Source organism: Balaenoptera acutorostrata, chromosome 5, assembly GCF_949987535.1.
Source record: "Balaenoptera acutorostrata chromosome 5, mBalAcu1.1, whole genome shotgun sequence".
NCBI lineage: Eukaryota > Metazoa > Chordata > Mammalia > Artiodactyla > Balaenopteridae > Balaenoptera > Balaenoptera acutorostrata.
The window spans coordinates 39,452,829-39,467,692 of NC_080068.1; the positions used below are offsets into that span (position 1 = coordinate 39,452,829).

The 14,864-nt window shown below is 37.9% G+C and overlaps 1 protein-coding gene across 2 annotated transcripts in view; it reads right to left on the reverse strand.

The window, feature by feature from the left end:
* KLHL2 (kelch like family member 2) overlaps positions 1 to 14,864 on the reverse strand; it is a 126,297-nt gene that overhangs the window by 42,799 nt on the left and 68,634 nt on the right. For both annotated transcript variants that reach the window (XM_057547291.1, XM_028165073.1), the window contains one exon: positions 11,430 to 11,592. In XM_057547291.1, coding sequence (XP_057403274.1) covers positions 11,430 to 11,592 — 163 coding nt within the window. The remainder of the gene's footprint in view (positions 1 to 11,429; positions 11,593 to 14,864) is intronic.

A 14,864-nucleotide genomic window follows, 5' to 3' on the forward strand; every position in this document is an offset into this window, starting at 1 on the left:
GCTTACCCCCTGAGAGACAAAGTGTTTGGAGGAAAATAAAGATATCTCTAGTCTTCATTTTCTTAATTAATAAAATGACAGTGTTAGACTAGATAACTGCTAAGGTTCCCAACTAGTGCTAATACTCCATGAGTCTTTCATTCTGAATACTATTAGTCTCTAAGGGGAAAAAATTCATATATATATCTCCAGCAGTTCCAATTAACACAGACAATTTGGTGAAACCTGAAAAGAGCTAACTCACCTCAGCTAGAAAAACTGTCAACAAAGCAGAACAGAGAAATTGCATGTAGTTTGTTAGGACATAAATGAAGACCATAATAAGTTTAAGAATATAAAAATGATTAATTCTTTTAAGAAGTGTCATTTAAGTCACCTTAAATTCAATCAAGAAGTGGTGTACGGGCTTCCTGGTGGCGCAGTGGTTGAGAGTCTGCCTGCTAATGCAGGGGACACGGGTTCGAGCCCTGGTCTGGGAAGATCCCACATGCCGGCGGAGCAACTAGGCCCGTGATCCACAACTACTGAGCCTGCGCATCTGGAGCCTGTGCTCCGCAACAAGAGAGGCCGCCGTGGTGAGGGGCCTGCGCACCACGATGAAGAGTGGCTCCCGCTTGCCGCAACTAGAGAAAGCCCTCGCACAGAAACGAAGACCCAACACAGCCAAAAATAAATAAATAAAAATAAATTTTAAAAAAGAAGTGGTGTACATCAAATGCTTTCGCAGTTCTGCAAAGGAAGAAATCTTCTGTATCGGTAAATTAACATTGCGACAGACCCTCGAATAAGCGGCATCTATTCTTTGGTATGCATATCACAAAGTCAAGGCTGGTGATACCATTATTAGAACCACTCTCTCAAGTTTCCTCCAAGAGGGCAGATTTCAAAATCATGAGCTTATTTTGACAGATGTTTACCGCAAGCAGTGATTCCTAGCCTAAATTACAGAAGGGTGGGCAAATGACTGAAGTAAACTGACTGCAGAAGAAAATGTTATGGGACCACCTCTCAGAGAGAATAAGGCATAATCTAGATATACCAAATTTGGGTGTGACTTGACTACTACTGGCCTATAAACTCCTTTGAAGCAGGGGTTAAATTGTATTGAGCCTGTCATCACCCACAGCAGTTTGGCACATAAAGAGGATAGCTCTGAAAGGACTGACCACTGGGTCTAAGCTGAGCAGCCAAGAGATGACTGGGAGAACTGGGACCAGAGAACACATATTTATGAAGAAACACAAGAGCACGAGAAGGCAGGAATATGGTCAGTGCAAAGGTTGAAACCTTGGGAGATCCAAATACCAACAAGGTTCAACATGCCCTAGAGTTGTGCTCTAAGGTGGCAAATGGGTTTATGGAAGGAAGACAGTAGTCTCAAGGAGGTAGGAAGAGGGAGGCTCAAGGGAGACAACAGTATAGATTTTGAAGTTGCTGATGGCAAGAGAAACAAAGTACAGAGGGAAAAGACAATTCAGGTGTCAGACGAAGTATGACTGGAGGCCTGGAGTCCTAGAGAGAATGGGCTGCAGAGAGAATGCTGCAGACTGACAGCCAGAAAGTGCAGAACCGAGGACAGTGACAGTGACAGAACAACAGTCTGGAAGTCTACCCTCCTACCCACCTGGTGAGTAGGGGGGGAGTGCCCCTTAAAGAAGTTTGCCCCCAACATGCAGGTATGGGACAAAGCAAAGTTTCATTTAAGACAAAGGGAGAGCGTACACACAAGAAAACAGCTGGGCATATAAAAATGTTTGATCAGTGTCCAAGCATAGTGGGAAGGCTAAAGTAGGGCACTATGGGGTGCCTGGACAGGCCTAGGATATATAAACAGATAATAGGGTTAAGAGCAAGAAGAGAACAGGAAATAAACTGAAAGCATGTCAGTGACCTGAGGACTTCTTCACAGGTAGCCCTGTTACTGAGGAATGTCAGGTCCCTCAGAGTTTCAGCTAGAGCACTGGTTTGAATATGATACTAAAAATTTCCCCAAAGGTCAGTTAGAACCAATATTAAGCAGCTTCTCAAATTTTTAGTGTGGGGAGTGGTGAGATGTAGGAATGACTAAGAATTAGGAACTTACTGTTTCCCTTAAATTTAGAAATTCTCACAATTCAACCACTGGTAACTTTTGTTTATCAACAAGAAAGGTTGAATAAAATTCATATTTCAAGTTAAAATCTAACTTCCAAAAGAATCTTTTGCTGGAACTATAAAAATGTACCTGAAGTCATAAGTTCAGTTTTTATCTCCTCTATATTTTCAGTTCAGCAAAAATGCTCAAAACAAAGGTCTTAATGATTTGGGAAATGAGTAAAACACGAACATCAATCAAGACACAAGTCCATAAACCAGCATTCTCCAAACAAGTCCATATTCTTGGCGTAGGTGTGAAATTTTGCGTTTTTAGGTATAGAGCAAAAATAATTTCACACAGCTTTTCTGCTAAGAAAACAATCACTCAAGAGCATAAGAAAGGCTGATTACAGTCCAGAACACCAGGTCTCAACATGAAGGTCATTTTGCCTGACTGGTCTGGTGGCCCTCGGTGGTCCATGGTTTGAGGCTGCTCACAACCCTGGAAAAGCAGAGTGGGCCAGGGGGGAAGGGCTGTGACTGAAGCAATGGGAGGGGGTCACCAGGATGGGCAGTGCAGACTCTCCCCCAGTGCTGAGACCTCCGACCTTCCACACTAGGTTTCCCATATTTTTACTTTTTCTAAAGATGCTGATATATGAAAAATGAACACGAGTTCATAGAAGAGATTCCCATGGACCATTTTAATTTTCATTACACCTGTACAATTTAATTCAATTATAATGAATATGACACAGCTCATTTCCAATCTGCAAGAGAAAGGAATAAAGCAGATCTTCTGCCCAGAAGCTCTGGTGAGTTTTCAGAGGATAAGGAGTGCTCCAGTCTCTTAAGCACAGTCACACCTTGGATCAGGATGTACCCTGAGGTTATGCAACTTTCTTCCCTTTCCCCTCTCTCTCCCTCAGCCCCTCTTTCTCCTCCCTGCTTCTTTCCATGTACGTATGTACTTATGTATTTAATAACTCTTCTATTGCTCCTTATTTCTTCCTTTCCTTCTTTCTTGCCTGTATGCCACACAGCCCACTTATAAGCCCACTGCCTAGGACGGGGGAAAAAAGTTAAGATATTAACTTCTTCTATGGATGGGGGAAAAAAGTTAAGATATTAACTTCTTCTATTGTCACTGTTCCGGGAATACCTTCAGTCTCCTAGATTTATTTATATGCTCAAATTTGAACTTGAAAGTAATTTAGGAGTTTGGGTAGGCCTTCTGGACACATAAAATGTTTGAATTGTAAAAATAAAGGCGGGAAGGACTGAAAAACAATAATTTATTATGGCAGAAAAAGAGAACTCTAGGTATCTTCCTGTGTTGACTCCCTACCTCCCCACCTCCTGTTTGCTTAAGATATAAACAACAATCAGATATTTTCACGATGAAGAACAACTATTTTACTTTAGTATTATACTGGATTATTTATTTTAGAAAGTTTGTTGCAACTAGTTATCAATACCCCAAAGTTATGGAAATAGCTTGATTATATGAAGTTGGTCACTGCAATTTTATTTCTTTAAAATTATAAGGATGAAATATGTATATGAAATAACATTACTGAATTGCTTCAAAATAATATTGGAGAGGGTGCTTTCAAGATGGAAGATGAGTAAGACGTGGATATCACCTTGCTCCCCACAAATACATCAAAACTACATCTACATGTGGAACAACTCCTACAGAACACCTACTGAACGCTGGCAGAAGACCTCAGACTGGCCAAACGGGTCTTGGTACTCTGGCCCGGTGTCAGGCCTGAGCCTCTAAGGTGGGAGAGCCGAGTTCAGGACATTGGTCCGCCAGAGACCCCCCTGGCCCCACATAATATCAAACGACGAGAGCTCTCCCACAGATCTCCATCTCAACGCTAAGACCCAGCTCCACTCAACGACCACCAAGTTACAGTGCTGGACACCCTATGCCAAACAACTAGCAAGACAGGAACACAACCACACCCATTAGCAGAGAGGCTGCCTAAAATCATAATAAGGTCACAAACACCCCAAAACACACCACCGCACGCAGCCCTGCCCACCAGAAAGACAAGATCCAAACTCATCCACCAGAACACAGGCACCAGTCCCCTCCACCAGGAAGCCTACACAACCCACTGAAACAACCTTACCCACTGGGGGCAGACACCAAAAACGACAGGAACTATGACCCTGCAGCCAGCGAAAAGGAGACCCCAAACACAGTAAGTTAAGCAAGATGAGAAGACAGAGAAATACACAGCAGATGAAGGAGCAAGGTAAAAACCTACCAGACCAAACAATGAAGAGGAAATATGCAGTCTACCTGGAAAAGAATTCAGAGTAATGATAGTAAAGATGATCCAAAATCTTGCAAATAGAAGGGAAAAATACAAGAAATGTTTAACAAGGACCTAGAAGAACTAAAGAGCAAACAAACAATGATGAACAACACAATACATGAAATTAAAAATCTTCTAGAAGGAATCAATAGCAGAATAACTGAGGCAGAGGAAGGCATAAGTGACCTGGAAGATAAAATAGTGGAAATAACTACTGCAGAGCAGAATAAAGAAAAAGGAATGAAAAGAATTGAGGACAATCTCAGAGACCTCTGGGACAACATTAAATGCACCAACGTTCGAATTATAGGGGTCCCATAGAAGAAGAGGAAAAAAAAAAAGGGACTGAGAAAATATTTGAAGAGATTATAGTTGAAAACTTCCCTAATATGGGAAAGGAAATAGTCAATCAAGTCCAGGAAGCACAGAGAGTCCCATACAGAATAAATCCAAGGAGAAACACGCCAAGACACATAGTAATCAAACTGACAAAAATTAAAGACAAAGAAAAAATATTAAAAGCAGCAAGGGAAAAGCAACAATTAACATACAACGGAATCCGCATAAGGTTAACAGCTGATCTTTCAGCAGAAACTCTGCAAGCCAGAAGGGAGTGGCAGGACATATTTAAAGTGATGAAAGGGAAAAACCTACAACCAACATTACTCTACCCAGCAAGGATCTCATTCAGATTCGATGGAGAAACCGAAAGGTTTACAGACAAGCAAAACTTAAGAGAATTCAGCACCACCAAACCAGCTCTACAACAGATGCTAAAGGAACTTCTCTAAGTGGGAAACACAAGAGAAGTAAAGGACCTACAAACACGAACCCAAAACAATTAAGAAAATAGTCATAGGAGCATACATATCAAAAATTACCTTAAACATGAATGGATTAAATGCTCCAACCAAAAGACACAGGCTTGTTGAATGGATACAAAAACAAGACCCATATATATGCTGTCTACAAGAGACCCACTTCAGACCTAGGGACACATACAGACTGAAAGTGAGGGGATAGAAAAAGATATTCCATGCAAATGGAAATCAAAAGAAAGCTGGAGTAGCAATTCTCTTATCAGACAAAATAGACTTTAAAATAAAGACTATTACAAGAGACAAAGAAGGACACTACATAATGATCAAGGGATCAATCCAAGAAGAAGATATAACAATTGTAAATATTTATGCACCCCCCCATAGGATAACCTCAATATATAAGGAAAATGCTAGCAGCCATAAAAGGGGAAATTGACACCTACACAACAACAGTAGTGGACTTTAACACCCCACTTTCACCAATGGACAGATCATCCAAAGTGCAAAAAAAAAAGGAAACATAAGCTTTAAATGACACATTAAACAAGATGGACTTAAATGATATTTATAGGACATTCCATCCAAAAACAGCAGATTACACTTTCTTCTCAAGTGCTCACGGAACATTCTCCAGGATAGATCATATCTTGGGTCACAAATCAAGCCTTGGTAAATTTAATATAATTGAAATCGTATCAAGTATCTTTTCCAACCACAGCACTATGAGACTAGATATCAATTACAGGAAAAAATCTGTAAAAAAACAAACACATGGAGGCTAAACAATACACTACTAAATAACCAAGAGGTCACTGAAGGAATCAAAGAGGAAATCAAAAATACCTAGAGACAAACGACAATGAAACACAAAACCTATGGGATACAGCAAAAGCACTTCTAAGAGGAAAGTTTATAGCAATACAATCCTACCTCAAGAAACAAGAAAAATCTCAAATAAATAATCTAACCTTACACCTAAAGGAACTAGAGAAAGAAGAACAAACAAAACCCAAAGTTAGCAGAAGGAAAGAAATCATAAAGATCAGAGCAGAAATAAATGAAATAGAAACAAAGAAAACAATAGCAAAGATCAATAAAACTAAAAGCTGGTTCTTTGAGAACATAAACAAAATTGATAAACCTTTAGCCAGACTCATCAAGAAAAAAAGGGAGAAGACCCAAATCAATAGAATTAGAAATGAAAAAGGAGAAGTAACAACTGACACTACAGAAATACAAAGGATCATGAGAGATTACTACAAGCAACTATATGCCAATAAATTGGACAACCTGGAAGAAATGGACACATTCTTAAAAAGCACAACCTTCCGACACTGAACTAGGAAGAAATAGAAAATATAAATAGACCAATCACAAGCAATGAAATTGAAACTGTGATTAAAAATCTTCCAACAAACAAAAGTCCAGGACCAGATGGCTTCACAGGTGAATTCTATCAAACACTTAGAGAAGAGCTAACACCCATCCTTCTCAAACTCTTCCAAAATATAGCAGAGGGAGGAACACTCCCAAACTCATTGTAGGAGCCACCATCACCCTGATACGAAAACCAGACAAAGATGCCACAAAAAAAGAAAACTACAGGTCCATATCACTGATGGACATAGATGCAAAAATCCTCAACAAAATACTAGCAAGCAGAGTCCAACAGCACATTAAAAGGATCATACACCATCATCAAGTGGGTTTTATCCCAGGAACGCAAGGTTTCTTCAGTATACGCAAATCAATCAATGTGATACACCATATTAACAAACTGAAGGAGAAAAACCATATGATCACGTCAAAAGATGCAGAAAAAGCTTTCGACAAATTTCAACACCCATTTACGATAAAAACCCTGCAGAAAGTAGGCATACAGGGAACTTACCTCAACATAATAAAGGCCATATATGGCAAACGCACAGCCAACATCGTTCTCAATGGTGAAAAATTGAAACCATTTCCACTAAGATCAGGAACAAGACAAGGTTGCCCACTCTCACCACTAATATTCAACATGATTTTGGAAGTTTCAGCCACAGCAATCAGAGAAGAAAAAGAAATAAAAGGAATCCAAATTGGAAAAGAAGAAGTAAAATTGTCAGTTTGCAGATGACATGATACTATACATAGAGAATCCTAAAGAAGCTACCAGAAAACTACTAGAGCTAATCAATGAATTTGGTAGAGTAGCAGGGTACAAAATTAATGCACAGAAATCTCTTGCATTCCTATACACTAATGTGAAAAATCTAAAAGAGAAATTAAGGAAACACTCCCATTTACCACTGGAACAAAAAGAATAAAATACCTAGGAATAAACCTACCTAAGGAGACAAAATACCTGTATGCAGAAAACTATAAGACACTGATGAAAGGAATTAAAGATGATATAAACAGATGGAGAGATACACCATGTTCTTGGATTGGAAGAATCAACATTGTGAAAATGACTATACTACCCAAAGCAATCTACAGATTCAATGCAATCCCTATCGAACTACCAAAGACATTTTTCACAGAACTAGAACAAAAAATTTTACAATTTGTATGGAAACACAAAAGACCCCGAATAGCCAAAGCCATCTTGAGAAAGAAAAATGGAGCTGGAGGAATCAGGCTCCCAGACTTCAGACTATACTACAAAGCTACAGTAATCAAGACAATATGGTACTGGCACAAAAACAGAAATATAGATCAATGGAACAGGATAAAAAGCCCAGAGATAAACCCATGCACATATGGTCACCTTATCTTTGATAAAGGAGGCAAGAATATACAATGGAGAAAAGATAGCCTCTTCAATAAGTGGTGCTGGGAAAACTGGAGAGCTACGTGTAAAAGAATGAAATTAGAACACTCCCTAACACCATACACAAAAATAAATTCAAAATGGATTAAAGACCTAAATGTAAGGCCAGACACTATAAAACTCTTAGAGGAAAACATAGGCAGAACACTCCATGACATAAATCACAGCAAGATCCTTTTTGACCCACCTCCTAGAGAAATGGAAATAAAACCAAAAATAAACAAATGGGAACTAATGAAACTTCAAAGCTTTTGCACAGCAAAGGAAACCATAAACAAGATGAAAAGAGAACCCTCAGAATCGGAGGAAATATTTGCAAACGAAGTGACTGACAAAGGATTAATCTCCAAAATATACAAGCAGCTCATAAAGCTCAATATCAAAACAACAAACAACCCAATCAAAAAATGGGCAGAAGACCTAAATAGACATTTCCTCAAAGAAGATATACATATTGCCAACAAACACATGAAAGGATGCTCAATATCACTAATCATTAGATAAATGCAAATCAAAACTATAATGAGGTATTACTTCACACCGGTCAGAATGGCCATCATCAAAAAACCTACGAACAATAAATGCTGGAGAGGGTGTGGAGAAAAGGGAACCCTCCTGCCCTGTTGGTGGGAATGTAAATTGATACAGCCATTATGGAGAATGGTATGGAGATTCCTCAAAAAAATAAAAATAGAACTACCATACGACCCAGCAATCCCACTACTGGGCATATACCCTGAGAAAACCATAATTCAAAAAGAGGCATGTACCACAATGTTCATTGTAGCTCTATTTACAACAGCCAGGACATGGAAACAACCTAAGTGTCCATCGACAGATGAATGGATAAAGAAGATGTGGCACATATATACAATGGAATATTACTCAGCTATAAAAAGAAATGAAATTGAGTTATTTGTAGTGAGGTGGATGGACCTAGAGACTGTCATACAGAGGAAGTAAGTCAGAAAGAGAAAAACAAATACCGTATGCTAACCCATATATATGGAATCTAAAAAAAATAAAAAAGGTTCTGAAGAACCTAGGGGAAGGACAGGAATAAAGACACAGACAAAGAGAATGGACTTGAGGACACAGGAATGGGGAAGGGTAAGCTGGGATGAAGTAAGAGAGTGGCATGGACATATATACACTACCAAATGTAAAATAGGTAGCTAGTGGGAAGCATCCGCCTAGCACAGGGAGATCAGCTCGGTGCTTTGTGTCCACCTAGAGGGGTAGGATAGGGAGGGTGTGAGGGAGACGCAAGAGGGAGGAGATATGGGGGATTTATGTATATGTATAGCTGATTCACTTTGTTATAAGGCAGAAACTAACACACCATTGGAAAGCAATTATACTCCAGTAAAGATGTTAAAAATAATAATAATAATATTGCACAAGATACAAAAATTCATGAAGTTGTAGATGTACGATTTGCATACTTTTTTATATGTTCATTAGACTTTATTAAAAGGTCTACATATAAAAAATAATAACAGAGGAGGAGAAGTTAAGAAGGGTGTAGTTAAAACAAGATTATCCATGAATTGGCAACTCATGGTGAGGTGGGTGGTGAGTACTATTCTATTTTTGTATGTGTTGCAACTTTTCATAATAAAAGATGCTATAAAATGTTACTTTAGAAACTTGAGCAACTTTAAGATTCAGATGCATGGTATAAAAGCAGTATATCTTTTAAATAAGACTTTGATTTAAGGTTTAGTGCATTAAAAATGAAAAATCAAATTTTCTTTGCAATTTTGTTGAAACTGACAATTTTTTCACAAAAAATTCTTGTCATAATTATGAAGGAAGACTCTATAAACTACGATGTATAGGTGTTGTAATTCTGGTGGAAAATTGTTCACATTCTGTCATACACTACAATAAATTTATGATTGTAAATAAGAGAAAGAAATAATAAAATCTAAGTGTCTCCTAAAAACACAGTCAATGAGTTGGTTCTGATGTGAGTGAAACTAACAGTTCTAGTATATCATGGGAACTATGTATGGACATGTTTTGCATTAATTCTATTTTATTCATTCCCTCTCTATCTCTTAAGATTCAGTAATATTTATCAAGTACCGTGAGACAACCAGCAGCCCGAGAAAGATATATTAAATGCAGATTACATATTATATGCATTCCCCAACTTACAGAAGGGTTATGTTCTAAAAGTTTATCTGTGAATAAGCATTTTGGAACTCGTATCACATTTTCCCACTGAAACAATTTTATAAAAGGTAGTTAGGTCAATCAGGCCACCCCACAGAAATCTATAAAGTTCAAACTCACTGGACCTATTATATTTTACTGCAGCGCTGCGGGCTTTTTTTTTTTTTCCAACTAACCACCTTGTATGACTATTTCTTTGATAAATGCAATAGGGATTCTAGGAATACTTCTCCTGTCAGAGGCTCTGTGTATACATACACACACACCCCTTACCTGGGTCTATGTGCCAAAATGTTCCTTAGTTATCAGAGTATGCAGAGTGGAGCAGAGTTTAGATGAGGGGCTCTTGCATTTGAAGGCTATAGGAAGTTGGAGTTCTAGAGCTTACTAAGGGGCAGTAGTCTTGGGAGGTTCTATGGTAACTGTTCCTACTGGGTGTCACAGATATAGGGCAGAGATGGGGTATTATAACTTCCAACAGGTTTATCTTCTAGAAAATCGTTTTTTAAAAAATTAGACACTTCCTAATAATCACTTTTAATATGAATTTTTTAAATGTTTATAGACTCAGAGCAAAATAAATTATAGGTTACTTTTGTGTACTTTAGCTACATCCTAAGCTATAACAATAATCTCTTCTCCCCGACTGGACAGACACAGGCCTCCCTCCACCCACCACAGGGAGAGGATGCCAGCAGGAGGTCCTGGAAACGAGTGTTTAATCTAAGGAGAGGGCTGCCTCTATTTGGGATCAACTTTTCTACCCCACTCAAAGGCAACTAGATTTCTTTGCTTTGAATATTTTTATGCCACAGAATGTTTTCCTGGATACAAGAAAAAGGTGTAAAAAGCCACAGAGAAAAAATGACTTAATTTCATATGTAAACACTTTCTTATATGCCTATTAATTTGATAATTTGAAAGAAAAATACATAGGGATTCAATATTTACATAAAACTACCTATTCTATTATTTAGGCCTAATACCACATACAGTTTCTTTTTTCTTTTAAATTCAGAACTCCATGAACATGCTTCAATTATGCAGTGCTACCATACCATTATAAGATTGTAAATGCATTTTTATAAAGTCCAGGTCCAGAAATATGACACAACTTTCCAGATTCACTATAGAATCATATCAGAAATCAAGAGTTCCAGATTCTTCCCTGTCTCAAACTCAGCCGAGGTTTATTCCACTTGCCTGCATAGGTGTTGGCCTTGTTCAGGAGGTCCGTGCATGCGTGCATATCAGCGAAAGCCCGGATTCCTAAGCAGTTGACAGGGTGAAGCTGAGATTCCAAAAATTCACAGCAAGTCTTCTTCACATCCTGTAACTGTAACAGACCAGCTGCTGGGAGAAGTACCTATAACACACAAGTAAGCATGGTTAGGCAACTGGCTAGAAAAAGTTTCACTGTTCACTGTGTCTATAGAGGGCTTAGGGGTCCAGCCACAGCTCAAGATCTGCATCCAGACCCCAGCATCCCATACAAGAGTAATGTAACAATTATTTGCAAAAAGGGTGATGCCTCCTTCCATTCCCCATAATTTCTATGGAATCTTTCAAAGATCTCTTCTTGGTCACAAGAATATAAGAGATATCAGATCATATTAGATTAATGATTCTTTTCATAAGCAGAAACAAAATGTTCCTTTGAATTTTAAAAACATAAATTATTAGGCTGTTAGGGGGTGCTATGGTTCAGTGAAAATGGTTTTCTTCCCTTAGTTCAAGTAGTCATGAGCTTCAGTGATTTGTGGGGAAGGGGTGAGCACAGAGTAATATATGCCAGAACAAAGCCTCATTCTGTTTTTCCACTGTCTCTGAGTAACACCACAAACTACTTTCCTTAGGGGGACAGAACAATTTAAAACTCAACAGTCTAACTACAATCAAACAGTTTCTCTTAAATGTAATATATGTGCTAAAAAAACCCATAAAGAGTAATTGCCTAATAATAACTTTTTAATTTGTATTTTTATTTCAATAACTCCAAGAGATTTTGTATTAATTAGGTTATTCTTTGGGATTTAACCAGTATCTTCACTAGAAATACTACATCCAACACTACAACTGCTTTTCAAATAGGTCAATAATGGAAACATTCTTCCTTGTAAGTGAATTAGTATGATGCTATGTAAAGGATCATATTTGAAAATCAAATTGGAAAACTTCATAAAAAATTTCAAAAAAAAGTGAATTAGTATGATGCTATGTAAAGGACCATATTTGAAAATCAAATTGGAAAACTTCTTAAAAAAAACTTCATAAAACTTCATAAAAAAGAAGTTTGCAAGTCCTTCTATAAAAGCCAAAGGAAAAAAAAAACTATCAGAATAGTCAATTTAAGAAAAGGTCACATTGGCCTATTAGCGTAAAAAATAAATAAGATCTAAGTTCCTTCAGGAACTGACTTTCATATATGCCAAGCTGCAGCCCAAAGAGAAAAAGAGAAAAGAGATAGTAGTTTGGAATATCCTTTACAATTTTCCTAAATGTATGTAGTAAGTCCCAAATGCGGAAGAGAAAGAGTACATTCGTATCTTTCTGTAACACAAACTACTCTATTTTCTTAAAGGAACCACAGCAGCTTTAACTCTCAGATCTAAAGGCTGTGGGCCCACATGTACACAACCAAATGGTTATGAAGCAAGGACTAAGAGGACAACTCTTTGTGTTTTAGTCCAACTCCACCAACTAATATTAGTTTTCTCTGAAAACAAGGAAACAGTATCTGGTGATAATGTCTTTCCTTCTAAATTTAAGAAAAATAAAGTGTAAATAATTCTGTTTATAGCCGAATCTTTTGTGTAATATATATAGTGTGTTTCATTATGTTATGGGAATGAATCTCCATGGAAGGCTTTAGTTGCTGACAATTTGCAAGTTGGAGTTTTTCTACACTGGTATAATTGTGCTCTGAAGTAACATAAAGTACATTCCAAGATGCTTAACTGTGCAGCCATTTAATTCAGCAAATACATATAGTTAAGTGGTCTTCAGCGTAAGATTCAATCTCTGTGAAATTTGCACAAATATCAATAGTAATGATCACCCACCTAATTAGCATTTTCCCAGAGACAACAAAGTATAATACAGTAGTACTCAAATTCCTTCGTAATACAGAAAGACAGGGATCCTTGAGGGGGAAAGCAGCCAAGCAGAAGCAGGTTCACTCACGCATTGTTGGTGGGTGTGTACACTGGTTCAACCTCCATGAAGAGCAATTTGTCTACTTAATCAAAATTACAAATGCACATATCCTCCAACCCAGCAATTTAACCTACAGATACACTAACATATGCACAAAAGCTCACACACACAAGACATTCATTACAGCATTATTGTGGGTAATAGCAGAAGTTAGAAAAAAGCCTAGATGTCCACCGTAAGGAGACTGGTTAAACACTGGTGATCATCCATTCGATGGAACACTGCAACCACTCAAAAGAACGAAGAAACTATATGAATGGGAAAATTTCCAAGATATATTCTTAAGGGAAAAAAAAAATCAGCAATTGGTTCATACTATGCTGACATACATATACACACCCATATTTATATACACATCCATCTAAAAAAGCAGCTATAGCAGACTTTAAAAAATTTATTTTGCTTCCTTGACTTCACCTTCATCACTACCAAGTCTAGACCTACCCTATCAGGAGACTGAAACTCATAAAACTGTAGAATCCCAGATCTGGAAAGGATATGGCAATTCATGTAGGCCAGAGATATAAAAGTTATTTTAATTGTCGGCCACATGGCTAGAGATTCACATATAATTTTTTATTGATGGCAATGATGGGTCAAGTGGTTCCATGCCTGGCAAACATATATTAAGTACACCTTAAATGTTAGTAACATATGTAAAATGTATTTATTTATATTTTCCTTTTATCAGTAAATACTTCAAAAATGCCTCAGTTTTATGATGTAATTTTACTAGGATTAAACTTCAACAGCTCATAATTATTAAATAATTATATACAGCTTCAAAAACAATTAATAATTGGCGCAGGCTTACTAACATGATGAAAACAGGAAAGCAGCTGGGACCACACCAAATGCCCAGATTACTCTATGTATCAGACAACCAGCTAAAAAGCCAACCAAACAAAACATGCTCAAATTACAGATGAACCATATCCCACAATCAGAACCAAACAGCTGGTGGCCTATGAGCTAGATGCCTTGGGACCAAATCAAATCAAACCTCCTGATTTGTCTGATGAAGAAACCAAATCCCAGAGAGGCCAAAAGATCTGAACAAGTTGCACAGAGCTAGTGATATAAAATTCACCAACTCTTTGGTCTATTGTTCTTTCCACTACCTTGAGCCCCATCTGTAGATGCAGAATGGAAGTGCCTGTCTAATTTCTGAATCTGCAATGTTGCTCTTTTCAGAAGAGTAATGACGAAAATCACTTCAACCGAATTCATGCAGTTGCTTCCGTTTACTGACTAATTACTGTGTCGGGCACTGTCTTAAGCACTTGACAGGCAACAACACCTCATTATCCCCATTAGACACAACGAATGCAGAGGCTGGGAGAAGCTGGTAACTTGCCCAAGGTCACACACCTGGATGGGATAGCTTGAATCTGCTAGGAGAGCGGTATTAACCAAAGTGGG